General features: G+C 40.1%; 1 protein-coding gene across 5 annotated transcripts in view; it reads left to right on the top strand.

The window, feature by feature from the left end:
- The window catches only part of LOC139374627 (G1/S-specific cyclin-D2-like), a 270,693-nt gene that overhangs the window by 227,076 nt on the left and 25,570 nt on the right, over positions 1 to 18,047 (top strand). For 4 of the 5 annotated variants that reach the window (XM_071115663.1, XM_071115670.1, XM_071115674.1 and 1 more), the window contains one exon: positions 14,673 to 14,888. In XM_071115663.1, coding sequence (XP_070971764.1) covers positions 14,673 to 14,888 — 216 coding nt within the window. Of the gene's footprint in view, positions 1 to 12,918; positions 13,320 to 14,672; positions 14,889 to 18,047 lie in introns of those variants that run through there. The other variant, XM_071115694.1, reaches the window with a different exon arrangement.

Here is an 18,047-nt window from a genome sequence, read left to right as displayed (position 1 = left end):
TGGGCCTAATACAGATAATGCATGTCATCACAAGAAGCCCAGCGCTTCTCAGTTCCAACCCCTGATGTGCCAACCTGGTCTCAAAGCATTTCGTATGACTGTACGTAAATCTGGTGACTCAATTTAGTATGCCATGTTATATTTCGTAAGGTACAGTGGGGCAAAAAAGTATTTAGTCAGCCACCAATTGTGCAAGTTCTCCCACTTAAAAAGATGAGAGGCCTGTAATTTTCATCATAGGTACACTTCAACTATGACAGACAAAATGAGAAAAAAAATCCAGAAAAATCACATTGTAGGATTTTTAATAATTTTTTTGCAAATTATGGTGGAAAATAAGTATTTGGTCAATAACAAAAGTTTAACTCAATACTTTGTCATTGCCAACAAAGGGTATATAACAGAGGTAAAACGTTTTCTGTAAGCCTTCACAAGGTTTCACACTGTTGCTGGTATTTTGGCCCATTCCTCCATGCAGATCTCCTCTAGAGCAGTGATGTTTTGGGGCTGTTGCTGGGCAACATGGACTTTCAACTCCCTCCAAAGATTTATGGGGTTGAGATCTGGAGACTGGCTAGGCCACTCCAGGACCTTGAAATGCTTCTTACAAAGCCACTCCTTCGTTGCCCGGGCAGTGTGTTTGGGATCATTGTCATGCTGAAAGACCCAGCCACGTTTCATCTTCAATGCCCTTGCTGATGGAAGGAGGTTTTCACTCAAAATCTCACGATACATGGTGTTACGAATCCCTTTTGGCCTGACAGTCTAGGGGGGATGGTAATGAGACCTGTAACATAACTCATGCAAATTATAATAGTGACAAAGTAAAAGTGTGAACGAAATAACCACGACAACTGAAATCTACTGTCAAACTCAGGGTTTATTAAGAAACACACGGTAATGGGGGGGAGCAGGAAAAGGGGCTGAGCTGGACCCAAGGAAAGAAACAATAAGTATTCAAAAACACCCCTAAACTAGACTAGCCTACTTTAACAACAGCTAACTAACTAACCAAAAATACAGTGGGTGGTCCGCCCAGTTCTAACTAGTGTATTTAACAAAGTTTACCTACGGGTAGTGTATGCCCATGGGCGACTTGTCTTGGTTCCCCCTTTTCCCACCAGCAAACAAACAAACACCATAACCAAAACAATACTCACAGGTGATGACAACATGCTATGGAGGTGCTCAAACAAAAGAGAGGTCAATACACAAAGAGAGAGTGAAACAGCGAGACCTACAGACATGGCATTTACAGAGAGATTGAGCTCTAGAGCAAACAACTGATGGGGTTTTTAAACCAAGGGAAAGGAACTGTGATTGGGTAGGAAACAGGAGGAGGTGTGTCTTCTGATTGATGATTGATTGGTGACTGATTGGGGAGTGATGATTTTCACCTGTGAGGGGAGAAGGAGAGAAAAGAACACAGGATACACACACACACACACACAGGATACACACACAGGATACTGGTATCCGTAACACATGGCCCCATTCATTCTTTCCTTTACACAGATCAGTCGTCCTGGTCCTTTTGCAGAAAAACAGCCCCAAAGCATGATGTTTCCACCCCCATGCTCCACAGTAGGTATGGTGTTCTTTGGATGCAACTCAGCATTCTTTGTCCTCCAAACACGACGAGTTGAGTTTTTACCAAAAAGTTCTATTTTGGTTTCATCTGACCATATGACATTCTCCCAATCTTCTTCTGGATCATCCAAATGCTCTCTAGCAAACTTCAGACGGGCCTGGACATGTACTGGCTTAAGCAGGGGGACACGTCTGGCACTGCAGGATTTGAGTCCCTGGCGGCGTAGTGTGTTACTGATGGTAGGCTTTGTTACTTTGGTCCCAGCTCTCTGCAGGTCATTCACTAGGTCCCCCCGTGTGGTTCTGGGATTTTTGCTCACCGTTCCTGTGATCATTTTGACCCCACGGGGTGAGATCTTGCGTGGAGCCCCAGATCGAGGGAGATTATCAGTGGTTTTGTATGTCTTCCATTTCCTAATAATTGCTCCCACAGTTGATTTCTTCAAACCAAGCTGCTTACCTATTGCAGATTCAGTCTTCCCACCCTGGTGCAGGTCTACAATTTTATTTCTGGTGTCCTTTGACAGCTCTTTGGTCTTGGCCATAGTGGAGTTTGGAGTGTGACTGTTTGAGGTTGTGGACAGGTGTCTTTTATACTGATAACAAGTTCAAACAGGTGCCATTAATACAGGTAACGAGTGGAGGACAGAGGAGCCTCTTAAAGAAGAAGTTACAGGTCTGTGAAAGCCAGAAATCTTGCTTATTTTAGGTGACCAAATACTTAATTTCCACCATAATTTGCAAATAAATTCATAAAAAATCCTACAATGTGATTTTCTGGATTTTATTTTCTCATTTTGTCTGTCATAGTTGAAGTGTACCTATGATGAAAATGACAGGCCTCTCTCATCTTTTTAAGTGGGAGAACTTGCACAATTGGTGGCTGACTAAATAATTTTTTGCCCCACTGTATGTAATAATTTGTGGATTCCATCACCCATTTCGTATCATATGTTATGAATTTGCAATATGTATGATATGTTACGAATTCTAGCTAGGAGGCTAGGTGGCTAACGTTAGCTAGCTGACTAACTTTATTTAGGCTAGGGGTTAGGGTTAGTGTTTAGGTTAAGTTTAAGATTAGGGTTAAGTTTAGGAGTTAGGTTAAAGGGTTAAGGTTATGGTTAGGGGAAGGGTTAGCTAAATGGGTTAAGGTTAGGGGAAGGGTTAGCTAACAGGGTTAAGGTTATGATTGGGGGACAGGTGAGCTAACATGCTAAGTAAACTCAGCAAAAAAAGAAATTCAAGACCCTGTCTTTCAAAGATAATTCCTAAAAATAACTACACAGATCTTCATTGTAAAGGGTTTAAACACTGTTTCCCATGCTTGTTTGATGAAGCATAAAGAATGAATGAACATGCACCTGTGGCAATTAAGGTCACAATTATGAAAACTTAGGACACTAAAGAGGCCTTTCTACGGACTCTGAAAAACACCAAAAGAAAGATGCCCAGGGTCCCTGCTCAACTGCGTAAACAAGCCTTAGGCATGCTGCAAAGAGGCATGAGGACTGCAGATGTGGCCAGGGCAATAAATTGCAATGTCCGTACTGTGAGACGCCTAAGACAGCACTACGGTGAGACAGGATGGACAGCTGATGGTCCTCGCAGTGGCAGACCACGCATAACAACACCTGCACAGGATCGGTACATCCGAACATCACACCTGTGGGACAGGTACAGGATGGCAACAACAACTGCCGAGTTACACCAGGAACGCACAATCACTTCATCAGTGCTCAGACTGTCCGCAATAGGCTGAGAGATGCTGGACTTGTAGGCCTGTTGTAAAGCAGGACCTCACCAGACATCACCGGCAACAACATCGCCTATGAGCACAAACCCACCGTCGCTGGACCAGACAGGACTGGCAAAAACTGCTCTTCACTGACGAGTCGCGGTTTTGTCTCACCAGGGGTGATGGTCGGATTTGCGTTTATTGTCAAAGGAATGAGCGTTATTCCGAGGCCTGTACTCTGGAGCGGGATCGATTTGGAGGTGGAGGGTCTGTCATGGTCTGGGACGGTGTGTCACAGCATCATCGGACTCAGCTTGTTATCATTGCAGGCAATCTCAATGTTGTGCGTTACAAGGAAGACATCCTCCTCCCTCATGTGGTACCCTTCCTGCTTATCCTGACATGACCCTCCAGCGTGACAATGCCACCAGCCATACTGCTCGTTCTGTGCGTGATTTCCTGCAAGACAGGAATGTCAGTGTTCTGCCATGGCCAGCGAAGAGCCCGGATCTCAATCCCATTGAGCACGTCTGGTACCTGTTGGATCGGAGGGTGAGGGCTAGGGCCATTCCCCCCAGAAATGTCTGGGAATGTGCAGGTGCCTTGGTGGAAGATTGGTGTAACATCTCACAGCAAGATCTGGCAAATCTGGTGCTGTCCATGAGGAGGAGATGCACTGCAGTACTTATTGCAGCTGGTGGCCACACCAGATACTGACTGTTACTTTTGATTTTGACCCCGCTTTGTTCAGGGACACATTATTCAATTTCTGTTAGTCACGTGTCTGTGGAACTTGTTCAGTTTATGTCTCAGTTGTTGAATCTTGTTATGTTCATACAAATATTTACATAAGTTAAGTTTGCTAAAAATAAATGCAGTTGACAGTGAGAGGATGTTTCTTTTTCTGCTGAGTTTAGTTGCAAAGTAGCTAAAAATAATTAAGTAGTTAAAAAGTTAAAAAGTAGCCAATTAACTAAAATGCTGAAGTTGTCTGCTTTGAGATTCGAACTCACAACCTTTGAGTTGCTTGACATTCATTTGAGTTGCTAGACATTCATGTTATAAGCCCCCCCCCCCCCTTCATTTTTAAATTATGTAACCATCTGTCTTATATAACCTTACCAAACGTAACATATAATATGAGTTACCCAGATTTACATTTACTATGTTACGTCTAGTCTATGAGACCAGGCTGGATGTGCAAGTGTGAGCGTGAACATTTGTGTGTGTGTGTGTGTGTGTGTGTGTGTGTGTGTGTGTGTGTGTGTGTGTGTGTGTGTGTGTGTGTGTGTCAACTCTACATCTGTATCAGTGTTTGTCTTCAACCAGCAACGTGTTTTATGGTCCTTTTTTAACACTGTTCCATGTTAATATTAGATATACCAGATGAGTCAACACCTGATGGGTATGGATGGAATATTAGAGTGGTATAATTGTTTAAGTAATCTAGTTTATCTTTACTATACCCAGATCCTGATCTCATGTAACATCTGTTTGTGCTGGAGACCTTCGGGGCCCTGACAACCACACACACTGCAGGGAATATGGGGCCCTTACCCACTGTGCGTGTGCGCGTGCAAAATTCAGGTGTTTGCAATGACACAACAATGAGCACATCAAGCCTTGAAACCCTGTCAATTTTTTTCTGGGTTTCAAAGTCAGTAGAAGAGCATCTTAAATACAGCTGCAGGCAGAAAGGTCTCTGTTTGACAAACATAATGTCAATAGGCAACATTTTCTTTGTTCCCAACAGGGAGAGGTGCATGAATCATACATTAAACATGATTTGTATGAATGCCTCACTCAGAGGCAGCGTTTCTTTCTCTGGGCGATTTGCAGCAGGTGTCAAAATTGGGTGTCACTCAACTTAAACTGTATGCTTTATGATCAGGATTACAGTTGACGTGTCGACAAATATCAATCCATGTATTTGTTCCTTTGGATGATTCTGAAGCATTCCCGTCAATGAATGCCAAAGTACTTTATTTTTTAATATACAGTTCCAAGTATAAAATTATATAAAATAAAATAAATTCTGAGCATGTAATATAGCTATTTTTGTATTAGTATTTTAATTATTTGATTTCATCTTAGTCAAGGGTGACAATCATTGTGGACATGACTGTATGTCTTGATCTTCAGAGACAAAATGTCATTGAACATCCCAGGGGATAGGTTGACTTTCATTCCATCAGTCTCTCTATCTGTCTCAAACTGTCATCTGTCTGAGAGAACATATTGAGGATAAATTAAAGTCTGAAGTTTGAAGCCCATACAATGTTTTCAATGAAGGGAACACATTATTTAGGAACTAGCCATCAGAGTCATCAGTTCATTAGGGCACACAACATCAAATGTTTTTAAGGTCCAGGTGGTCTCTCCCTGTTTGGGTCAGTTTTCTTCTGTTTGTTGCCTTATGAACACTACCCACTGGACTGTCTTGCAGTACAATAAAAGATTGTGATGATGCACATTTGGTCTGGACATGTGGGTGGAAGTCTTGAGGGTTTTTGCTCCCTCTGGATCAACGTTTCAAATGACCAGGAATCAGGAGTGCCTTTTGTGCAGAATTACACCATGAGGACACAACCTGCCCCCAGAGAGTCCTTGCAAGGCCCCTTGGACCAACAATGCCTTTGTTTTTACTTGTCGGTTTCAAAGGAAAGGAGGGGGAAAAATCTTAGGCTCTGGTATGATATTGGTAAGCAGTTGTTGCATGAGTGACAAACTTAAGGGCTACCGATATGAACATTGGAAAATCCTAGAGAAGCAGTGGGGTGAAGACACAACAGCAGCTGACCTGCTCCGCTCAAAAATGTGCAGTTGTGTTATCCGACAAATGTGAGAAGAAAGGAAAACCTATATTAAGTATCCTCCGGATGGGCAAGGGAATAGTTCCTATCCTTGGCAAGTTGTGCCCCAGATCTTCCCTCTCCTCTCATTTCCTCTCCTCTGATGAGTTCATTAAAGATTGTTGGTGGAGTTCAAAAGGCAGGGTCAAGCATGTGAGAGAGGAGGGAAGAGTAAATAAAGGTAAATGAATAGCAGACTGGCTCTTCTCTGTTGGCAGAGGGAAGGTTTGTCTCGTTGGTGCTCTACAGACATCCTTATTGTATGTCCCATGCAGGTAGAACAACATCAACTATGTCCTCTCTGTGGAGAGACCCATACGTCCCTCAATGTGCTGTTAGCAACCCCTTTGATAGATTGCTTTTAGTTATAAATGCTTCAACTTGTATTTTTGTTTTACTTTTCAAGAGCTATTTCTTGGATTGATTCTACTGATTTGCTTCAAAAACATGTGGGAAGAAATGTGGCTGAAGTTGGTGTTTTTAAGATTTGTTGCATGACAACCAGAATACAGCTACGTGTTATTAATTTATCTTTGTCTGTGTCTAGATCACATCTGTTCCCAAGGTTTTTGTGGCATGCACCTGCAAATACTGCAATATCAGTCATATGATACAAGACTATTGCAACTTTGTAACTGATTGTAACCACCCTCACATAGCATATGAGAATGTTTGAAGCATGTACCTCTTGTCGGCAGCATCAATTAATCTCCCTAACAGGGAGGGTATTCACCTTGCTCCCTCAGACGCCCACCCCTCGCCCCCCGAAATGTTGGGAGATGACAATTAAACATAGATATTTTGCTCTCTCCCTTGTTTTTGGACTTAATGAGATAAAAACAGGTTTACAGAAATTGCAAGAGGACATCTTTGCATACAGAATGTCTGAGGGAGTTTGGCTGTGAGTCCACAGCCCTGGTCATTGGCGCCAAATTTGCATTGTAACATCAGTAATAGAATGGTGAGAATAAAGAATAAAAACATCCCACAGGTGCATGAGCTTCCAGGGACAACCCTCGTGAATTTAGTAAGTTTGTTTCTAAAACATATCAGAAAATGGAAAGTGGTTGAGAATGTAGCCTGTAGCATTCAATTATTCTTAATTTATTCTTAATTTCTTTCATTTTACTTTTTGGATTATGTGCATATTGTTGTGTATTGCTAGGTATTTTTACTGCATTGTTGGAGCTAGAAACACAAGCATTTCGCTGCAACTGCGATAACATCTGCAAATTTGTGTATTCGAGCAATAAACTTTGATTAGATTATTTTTAATCAACCCATTACACATAGTTACTTTCACTAAATAGTCAAATGAGCTGGCTCTCTAGATATCCCTCCTATTATCTTTACATGTGTGTGGTTCCATTGCTCTCTGTACACTCTTAGAAAAAAGGGTTCCGAAGGGTTTTTCAACTGTCCCTATAGGAGAACGCTTTTTGGTTCCATGTAGAACCCTCTGTCAAAAGATTTCTTCATGGAACCCGATAGTGTTTTACCTGGAACCAAAAAGGGTTCCTCACAGGGTTTTCCTATAGGGACAGCCATAGGAGAACACTTTTTTTATAAGAGTGTAGACCAAACTCAGGTCTCTTTTGCTGTGATATTATTCACTTCACCTTTGAGAAATATATTATAATCGAATCAAATGAATCTGTTTGGCTGAATCAAACATGGATGTATGTGTTCCTAATCTAACGTGTTGTGTTTCAAGTAGACAATTTGGATTGTGTGAAATACGCAGTGTTGGGTGGTTATGCAGACTAAGCTATGGCTAACTGGCTTTGTGGTTCTGTCTATTGTCCAGATAGCCTACAGACTGTACTGTGTCTGCACTCTTTGATTAGGTGGGATACAGGACACTATTATTACACCGTTGTATTTGCACTTCTTTGTTGATATCAGCTAAAACATTACTGTTATGTAAATAAGTCTAACCAATGGAGCATTGCAAACAGCCTGGTATTGTGATATGGATGGACAAGTAATTTCTGTTTTGTTATTGTTTTACTCATACATCTGCAGTTGTTCAACCACAACAAAATAACAGAAATGCTGTTATAAGCTATGAGCATGTGTGAAATAAGCAAATTATAAACATGCATAAGATGTTTTGAACGGATACATTTAGTGTATATTATTGATAGCATATATGGTAGCAACTGATCTCTCATGACCGCCTAATGTGCAGTCTTACTACATGGTTGTTACTACATGGAGTAGTAACGTAATATATTTTGATGCTTGTGTGTGACAAGCTAAGGAGACTTGTGAGTTACAACAGATGTCCAAGCTCAGGGTAATGCAGGAAATAGAGTTTGCATTGCTTTGTAAGTGTCAACCACATAACTTGCCTGACAAGGTTCTGCTTTATATTCCATAGAATATATTTTTTGATGACAATGTCAGGGGAGTTCTTAATGTTAAAACGTCTTAATTAACTCTTTGAATTACCGTAAGAGTGAATGGTGAGTTTGTTACACCAGTACATTACTTTGCAGTGTTTGGAGTCAGCCAATGAGGCAGTTAGTGAATGGTGAACACATGTAAACACAGAGTGGGTGGAGTCACTAGTTGGACCTACTATCAATTGGCATTAACACTGTATGCACATGTTTTTTGTCATACAAAACTTCTGATCCTGTCATGGTTGATTTATTCTAATGTTTTATTACGTCAAGAATATGTTGTATTTATTTGGTCATTTTTAGGGAATATTTCCTCCGCTTTTCACAGTTATCACATCTAAAACAAAACTTTTGGGGTTTCATTTGCTGCTTTTAAAATGTTCACCCCCAGGCGAAAAGTATGGAATAAGAGAACAAACGCTATTTCTATAAATAACATTAGTGTATATATATTAATTTAGGAAATGAAATAGTGAACTTTATTAATGTTGTTATGGTATAAATAATTGAATGGTTTAATTTGATTATATTTAATCAACCCATTCTTTAAACACTATTAACAAGGTTATTGTTAACATTGAAACAGTCTTTTAAAAATAATTTCAAATATAAACCTTAATAAAAGGACAAATATAATATATATTGGTGCATACAGTCTGAAATTATATGAAGTCATTCAAACCAAGAACCTACAGAGTGGATTTGCCTCTTTCTACCTTTTGCCCTCTAATATGGTCTGTGAGACATCTAGTTACTTGTTAGATGTATTAGATTTGTCATGTGTAAGTGAATAACAAACTGTGTTTTTGTGTTTTCATCTAGGCCTATGTTAATTATCTGGTTAGAAAGATGTTATTCTTTCATTGCAGAACTGTCCTAATACCAGCTTGCAGCTGTGGCACTCGGCTGCAGGTGTATTAGAATTATCTATAGGAAGCAACATTCCATGTGTTTTCAAAGCATACTTCTATCACCTGCCATAATTGGGTTTATCTAGAAATCAGCCAACATTCAAACAACCTAATTTAGTAACATTATGGAAATGGCATATTTTCAGAATTCCTTTTTGAACCTGTTTGATACTTATTTTGTAATAGTTTCAAATACAGTTCCATGTAGCAGCCCAATGAACACATTATGGTTGTTTAATTTTATGTATAATGTATATGTAAACATGCTCAAAGGGAGGATAAACAATATTTCTCAGAAATATACTATGAACAGTTGTTGGGAAATTATCAACATTTATGAATTTGAAAGTACAACCTATGTTTGTTGGTATAGACATTCTAGATGGTTTTCAGTTCAAATATGTAAATTTTCAGAATGTTGAATGTTAAAAGGTTTCTTTTTCTTTAGATTGTTTATAGTCTATTGCTGTCATTTGTAGAACATTGAAACGTTAAACTCATAAAGTTCCTTCCAAAATTCCCATGTCTGTTAATTTGACACATTTTGAAAACATCATAATTCGTGTTTTGATGTCAGCAACCTACTTGTGCCTTAAGTATGCTGCCTAGCTTACCCCACACTTGCATTATCTTCCCGTTATTTCAAAACCTTATGTAGGCTGGCTGTTTCACACCACTTTGAGTCAACTTTGAGACAAACCATTGCAGTCACGGGTCAGATATGAGGTGAGAACTTTTCAAACTTCCCTATCAAATCAAAATAAAGTTTGAAACAAATGTTGCAATATTCTTTAGTTTGTGTCCCATTGGATATCATGTTAATTGCATGCATCTGGGAAATAATGTAGCGCCTCCGCTGCGTTTGACTCTCCTCAGAGCCTGCGGTGACGTCATTATTCCGCGAAAATACAGCATGGTTCTTTCAGGCTACAGTGCTGAGCCGCTACTGTAGTCTTAGAATGATTGTCGAATGGTATGTGTTTGCTGATTAGCTTTTTGCATTTGTTCGATGACATTGTAAACTTTAACCTTAGCATCATAAGAAATCTACCATAACTTGGGGATTGGGGATCTTAATGTTCAAAGTGTTGTGTTCCCAAGAGAGTTTAAACACTACATTTTCCATTTGATAATATCTGCAGCAAAACGATTGTCTTTGTTGGTGTTAAGAACACAAATGGGCTTATTGGGCTGTCTTTATTTTTCACTTTGTTTAACATGCTGTCCAAAAAAAGTAATTTCTGATGGCAGTGACAGGTGCATGAGCAGTCATGAGATGCAGAGGCAATCAGAACACGAACAGCCTAAAATAAGTCCCCATTTTAAAAGCCGAAATATGATACATAGGTTGAAATATGAATTAATGGATATTATAACAAACGCATATTGACACCCGAGGAGGTGGTGGAGAAGCATGGCCATCAAGGCGCTTCACAAGCGTATCTGTCTGGCAGAGTAGAAACTTCAATTGGACATGATTGTGCGCATGTTGGCTCAATTTAGTCTACTACTGCATCGTTTTATGCATTCCATGTGTGAGCCTTTAAGATCAGTCATTATGGCACAGATGGGTTTGCACGATGTAGAATGTTGATTGTTTATTCTGTTTCTCTGAGGGAAATAATGTATCCCAAAATAATTCATTGAAATGCGTCAGGGACACGATAAATATCTGGGGGAACTCCCCCTATACACTGCCACAAAACGAGCAACTTTCTGGATGTGTAGGCTAGTAGTCTATACTATTGTTCGTTGAAAAACATCCCTTATTGTCTTTGATGTAGTCGTTCTTGTCGTCCAAAACATTCCGACTCAGTGCCTCATTCATGTAGTATTTGTGGTTGATAGGTTATCATGGAACCAATTAAGAAGCAGTTATAGCCTCAGCCTAGGCTACATTTCTCTAATTTTTGCGTATAATAAACACGTTATAGAAATGTTGATCTTTATTGTAGTAGCTTAGTCTGCTTGTCGAACTTCTAACTGTCTAACTGTCTAACTGTTTTTTAGTTAAAACTTTAAAACGTGTGTGATGTGGAGGTTTCATCCATTTGGAATGTGTTGCTTTGCCATGTCTTAATTGCTTGTTGTTGGATGCAATTTTACGATTTCTATCTATGCTAGGGGGGCAATAACATTAGCTAATTGTGTGAATTGATAAATAGTTAGTTATTGTAGGAGTTGGACCGCCCTGGTTCTCCGAATATAGCCTATGCAATAGAATTCTGCCCAGTAACAATCGGCAAGCCTCGGTCACGCGCAGAAGACCTATTGGCTATATGCAAATTATGACATGGGGAGGAAACTATCTCGAGACAAAAAATGCTTTAAAGAGACATTTCCCACTTCTCTCACAAGTACAAGAACAAAGGTGTTGCCATTCAGACCGATAGAGACGCCCACTCGAATGGAATTTAACAACTTTGAGCGCAGCGGAAGACTGCCCCCTCTGCATATGAAAGACAATCCATGCAGGAGAGTCTAGTTGACTCATCTTTGGGGGTAGAATATTATTAGAGACTAACCTTTTTTGGCAAACTATCAGTTCTGCTTTAAGCTCCTCCAACATTACACTGTAGCATATTTAAGAGACCTTTATCAAGGCATAATACCTAGAATTAAGTATTGGACATGGGTCCTATGTGTATCGTTCTGCATATGAATGTAATGATCACAACCTCAACCACATGGATTATATTTATATATGAATACATGCAGTTGTCCAATACAGAGCATAGGCTGTCATCGTGGTGTTATCTATAAGAGAAGTTTGTCGCAACAGCTTTTTTATGCTGCATTGCATTTCCTAGAAAGCTATCTCATTCAACCACAAGCGAGCTGTTGCTATATAAAAGATAGTTATGGTAGACCTTTGTGTGTGTGTGTGTGTGTGTGTGTGTGTGTGTGTGTGTGTGTGTGTGTGTGTGTCGGGGAGAGCGAGAGGGAGCGCGGGGCGATTAGAAGTTAATCAAGTGCATTCGAAAAAACAACAGAGCAAGCAAGTCAACAAGGATACGTTTTTTTGTTGATAAACTGAAATACAGAAATAAAATTGGCCTAATGCATGTTTATGAAGTTGTCAACTTGGGTACATTGCTATTCCTGCATTCATAGCCTAGCCCTAGGCTACATCCCCTCTGAAGGCAGAAAAACTGTACCCCTGACGAGTTTGAACTCTAACACTTGCTAAATGGATAAATTGTTCCAGTTATATAGCCTATATTATCCGAGTACATTTTCTCAATTTGTTCCTGTGACGCATGGTTGGGGTTTTAATTGTGGTAATATTGTCATGATAAAATAAAATTAATATGAAGTTGTCATCTAAAAGTGGAGAGAAAAGAGGAACAAATGTTTGAGTAACTGCTCAACATAGTGTGGTCTGCGCTGCTGCTCGCGTCACTTTGGTCGGAAAAGGCAGGCTTAAAATGTAACGCCAGAAGAAAGTAGAAGCGAACTGAGGGGGAGAGGAAAAAGTTCGCAAGGAGAGGCAGGACTACTCTTGGGAGCCCTGCAGTCTCACTTTTATGCCTCCAAAATACTTTCCTTCCAGTTTCTTTGCATCTAGCAATATTGTTTAGTATTATCACTAGAATAATCCGGCTTTGTAAAAACTGAAACGACCATGGAGCTGCTTTGCCTCGAAATGGACACCATTTTAAGAGCTCGTCCTGATCCGAATATTCTGTGTGATGATAGGGTATTACAAAGCCTGTTGACCATTGAAGAACGATTTATTCCCCAATGTTCTTATTTCAAGTGCGTTCAGAAAGATATTCAGCCATTTATGCGGAGGATGGTTGCTACTTGGATGCTGGAGGTTTGTACCGCAATACTCTGTAGGCTCACGACTCATATCAAAACACACTCAAATCGGACCTATCGCTCTGTCATTTTGTCCAGTTTGTATGGTGTGAGAAAGAGGAGGGTTGCACATCATATTGCCGAATATACAATCCTGATAGCCTATAATTCGTTTATCTTATTAATATGGTTTTATTTTTTGAACCAAGTCACTGACGATTACGTCTCAGATACATTGACAGGTGGTTACAGTGGTGTAGTCTTTCACCAGATAAAGCTTTTCTTTGCATAGGTCGGATCTAGGAAAGGTGCACGGGATTATTTGTTATATATTTTAAAATTGCCTAAATATGTCCATGCACACGTATGCAGTTCAATGCTAGCCCTATTCTAGCCTATATTCTAACGCCATGTTGTTTTTTCAGGAACTGTTGCAGTTTTCTGACGATTTTACAGATCATAAACGCTACACCTGTTGTTGAAACGTGGCATAAATGAAAGAGCAGTGTCTAAACGACATAGTCATCATTGAAATTAATGCGAAATATTGATCAAACATTTTCTATTTATTTTTTAAATATTGGATCGCGGAAGGGGTGCGGGCCTTTCTGTCCCTCTGGTCTTCTCATTGAAATCCGTCACCCAGGAATTAAGTTAGATTTTTTACAATTTGTTTGACATAATATGTTGGGAATTGTCTGAATAGAAACCTGACCGTCAGAGCTTTATTTTCATGGAATAGTTATTTTACTGACATTCATGAAACATTTTATATTAATTTTTTAAAATATATTTCGACCTGGCGGTGACGCACTCGAGAACAGCCACATGCTACTTCGTTTTACATTTGACAATTATTTCGCATTTATCTTCAAATGACATGTTTATCAATTGTCGGGTCTGATGTGAAAGACATTGGTGTTCATTATGATGCGAAAATTATAGGTGTAGACAATTTATTTATATTTTTAAATATTTTAGGAAAATATGACGAAGGAAAAAAAGAGGTTCCGTACTGTGCTGCATGGGTGTTTTTTGGCTGGGGTAATTGTGACTTGAATTCATTTCTTACTGAAGGAATGTGATTCTATTGACAGCCTGTGCCTGAGAGCTTTTTCAAACATTGAAAATAATCTTATTTAGAATTTATTGATGATGTCGCAACAACTCTGGGTGGGGCTCAATTATTGGCCAGGTCCCAAAGGGTTTCGACGAATTTATATGCATATCTGGCTGTTACATTATTTCCTTAATTTCGTTATCATTTTTATGTTTCACATGTATTGAACACATTATAGGTAATTGAAATAACTGGAATTTGATTATGCCAATTGCTGCACACATTGTCACATGTCACCTCTCTCTCTAGGTTTGTGAAGAACAGAAGTGTGAGGAAGAGGTTTTTCCCTTGGCAATGAACTACTTAGACAGATTTTTAGCTGTGGTTCCAACCAGAAAGCGTGATCTGCAGCTTCTTGGAGCAGTTTGCATGTTCCTTGCATCCAAATTGAAAGAAACTCGTCCATTAACTGCAGACAAACTCTGCATCTACACTGATAACTCCATCAGACCACAGGAGCTGCTGGTAAGCAACAGTTGGTTTCTGCCAGCAAAATTATGAGTTACATTTCAGATTGTTATTGTTGGCTTTGTCAAATATGAAACTCATGGCTATTTGTCAATGTTTATGTTATGGGCCAAAAGCCACCTACATATATATGTTTTATATTTATTCATATTATATATGCTACTGTCCATTTTCTCTAAGGATGAACTGTTATGGAATATAATTAACTGAAATCATCAGCCAACCTAGATTAAATGTTTGGCCCCATCACTCTAGGAATGACCCAGAGTGCTTTGTCCCCCAAGAGTTATACTGTACTACAGGTAACTGCCAAAATAAAGGAAACACCCACATTAAATGTGTTAATAAGGCGTTGAGCCACCACAAGCTGCCAGCACAGCTTCAATGCGCCTTGGCATAGATTCTACAAGTGTCTGGAACTCTATTGGAGGGATGAGACACAATTCTTCCACAAAAATTATATAATTTGGTGATTTGTTGATTGTGGTGGAAAATGCTGTCTCAGGTGCCACTCCAGAATCTCCCATAAGTGTCCAATTGTGTTGAGATCTGGTGACTGAGACACACACACCCTTTAAACCCCCTATGGTCTTTTGAGACCCCTCTTTCAAGGTCACTGAGAACTCTTCTAGCCATGGTAGTCAAAATTATGGCACGATGGGGTGTTAATTGCTTAATTAACTCAGGAACCATACCTGTGTGGAAGCACCTGCTTTCACTATACTTTGTATTTTTGATTTACTCAAGTGTTTCCTTTATTTTGGCAGTTACCTGTATATTGGACTGTACAGTAGGTTTTTGTACAGTGGTCTCCATCACCATCTAGTGGCAAATATTTGTAGTAGAACGAGGTCAGCCGTTGAACTGAAGCCAAGGTTTAGATCCGTGGAGTGATTGATCTTTAGAGACTTCAGTCTACAGAGAGGAAGTCTCCCATATTGATGGTCCTGGCAAACAAAATGTTGTCTTTGACCTCCAGTTTGCTCCACTCAAGGTTTGACATATATAAATGTCCTCAAAGAATGGACATTTACAGGTTTTTGTAGATCCTGCTTCAAAAAGTACTTTTTCCAATGTGTTAGAAAACAATGCTTATTACTTGCATACAGTACATTACAATTTTGCATTGGATTAGTTCACTAATTGGATGTCTTGGTTGTAGGCGCTCACAACAAGGTTTCACTTGACCTGGTGTGGGTACATCCTGCTTGTCTTGGTTAGGGTTTCTGCTGCAGTCATTGGTACCCAAAAGTTAGAGCCTTTGGCAATCTCATAGGGTCATGGTGGACCCAAGTGGTGGTGAACATTTTAAATAGTCAGTTTCTCACATCAAAAGTATTTCCTCTGCGACCCTACATAAACATTCTTTAGTAAACAATACTCAATCCCACCCATGTTGTGAAAGAGGCCCCATATTATTCAGCTGAGAGCTTAGGGGCTGCCTGGGCCTGACCCACCTCCTCAGTTGATTGCTGATCCCAATGCTGTGGTAATAAATATGTATGGGTTGGAGAGGCCAGCCATTCCCTGTGATGACAGGTCCTGCATCAGTGGTCTTAGGGGCTGAGTCTGTCCCTCCTCCTATCTCTCATTGGTTGTTATTGTATTATTGCTGACAGAAGCATGATCAACATCAGGTGAAGATTCATATTTTGCTGGACTGGGCTGAGCTGTATCCACCCATACATGTTGTTTAGGCATGGGTCAGAGGAGTACCATGTTTCTGAGATGGTTTCATGAGGGTTGCCTGGTCGTGTTCACAATTAGCTTCTCTTTAAGGCAATCTTTTGGCTGACAGATACAGGAAACAGGAGATCAGCTGCTCGGCCCATGTGATCGTTTTTTTGTCCCCATCTTTGGTAACAATTTCTTGTAAAATAAACCACAATGTCACCCAGAAGGTGGGACCGGAGGCACCAGCAGAAGGAAGTGGGTGCCTGCATGGAGGGTGTGTTGCAAGGTTTTGCCACAGCTCGCTCTCTCTCTCTTTCTGTTTATCTCTCTCTATCTCTGTCTGTCTCTCTCTCTCATTCTCTCTCTCGCACTCTCTCTCTCTCAGCTTGTCTGTCAGCTCGTGTCTGTTTTCTACCACAGCAGAAAGCAGACCTCTAATGATAGAGAGGGGAAACACTGCAGAGTGTGGACAAGAGTCAGGGTCATCTATCTATACGATTCCTCATTGATTCCTTGAATTCTAACCGCAACATCACATTTGTCAACGGCCTATTTCTCAGCGGTATCTGTGGCATTCTTATGGAGTGACTCACTGAACCTTAGCAGTTTTTTACTGTTTTTGTAAGTTGATAGGGAAACACAACACCCTGTGAAACTGAAGTGGGGATATCATAGGGATGTATCATAGTGTGTGGTCCCCTTTCAGAGGAGAGAGAGATGCAGTTCACCTGATATTGGGAATGAGATTTGGTCATCGGTTCAAAATTACTGATATACAGTTCACCTGATATTGGGAATGAGATCTGGTCATCGGTTCAGAATCACCCTGTCGTGGAGTTTTAAAGGCAGTTAATGGCTGCCATGTTGGACCTGCGTTGTCTCATGACTAAGAACCATGTGACGCTCTGAAGGGGAAATCACTAGCATCCCAGGTCCTAGGCACAAGGACAGTCGCAAACCACAAAATTCCTCCCAAATTAGTCACCAGCTCCTTCCGTTACTCATCCTTTCTTCTCTAAGAAACAAGGACAACCGTATAACTCAAACATAACCTCCCACCCCCCCAAGAAAAATAAAACCATGTGATTTAAGATAGGCCTAAATGTCATTGGCTATTGCTGATAGACATTGGGATTGTGCAGTTGAGGATACTGCTCACGATTTGAACAAGTTCAAGTTGATTAGTTTTAGGGAAACTATCATTTTGTTTTAGCCTCTCCTTTTATGCTGTTCACATCCAACATTAGGTATACACTTGTTTGTCTGTGTGTCAGGTGAGCTGTAAAATCGTTGTAAATTAGCTCTGTTTGTTTAACATTATCGATCGAATTTCAGAGAAGGTGTCAATTTGAATTTAGCTAGGTGCTCAAAGTAGCAAAACAGGTCCTAACTCTGGTAACTTAATAGCTTCCAACAGGTTATGACAAAGGTTAAATTATGCTATCCTGTGCTAACCTATTTGCTGTGCATTTTGTCTTGCAT

Source organism: Oncorhynchus clarkii, chromosome 2 (assembly GCF_045791955.1).
Source record: "Oncorhynchus clarkii lewisi isolate Uvic-CL-2024 chromosome 2, UVic_Ocla_1.0, whole genome shotgun sequence".
Classification (NCBI taxonomy): domain Eukaryota; kingdom Metazoa; phylum Chordata; class Actinopteri; order Salmoniformes; family Salmonidae; genus Oncorhynchus; species Oncorhynchus clarkii.
This window is presented reverse-complemented; position numbering and strand designations above follow the sequence as displayed.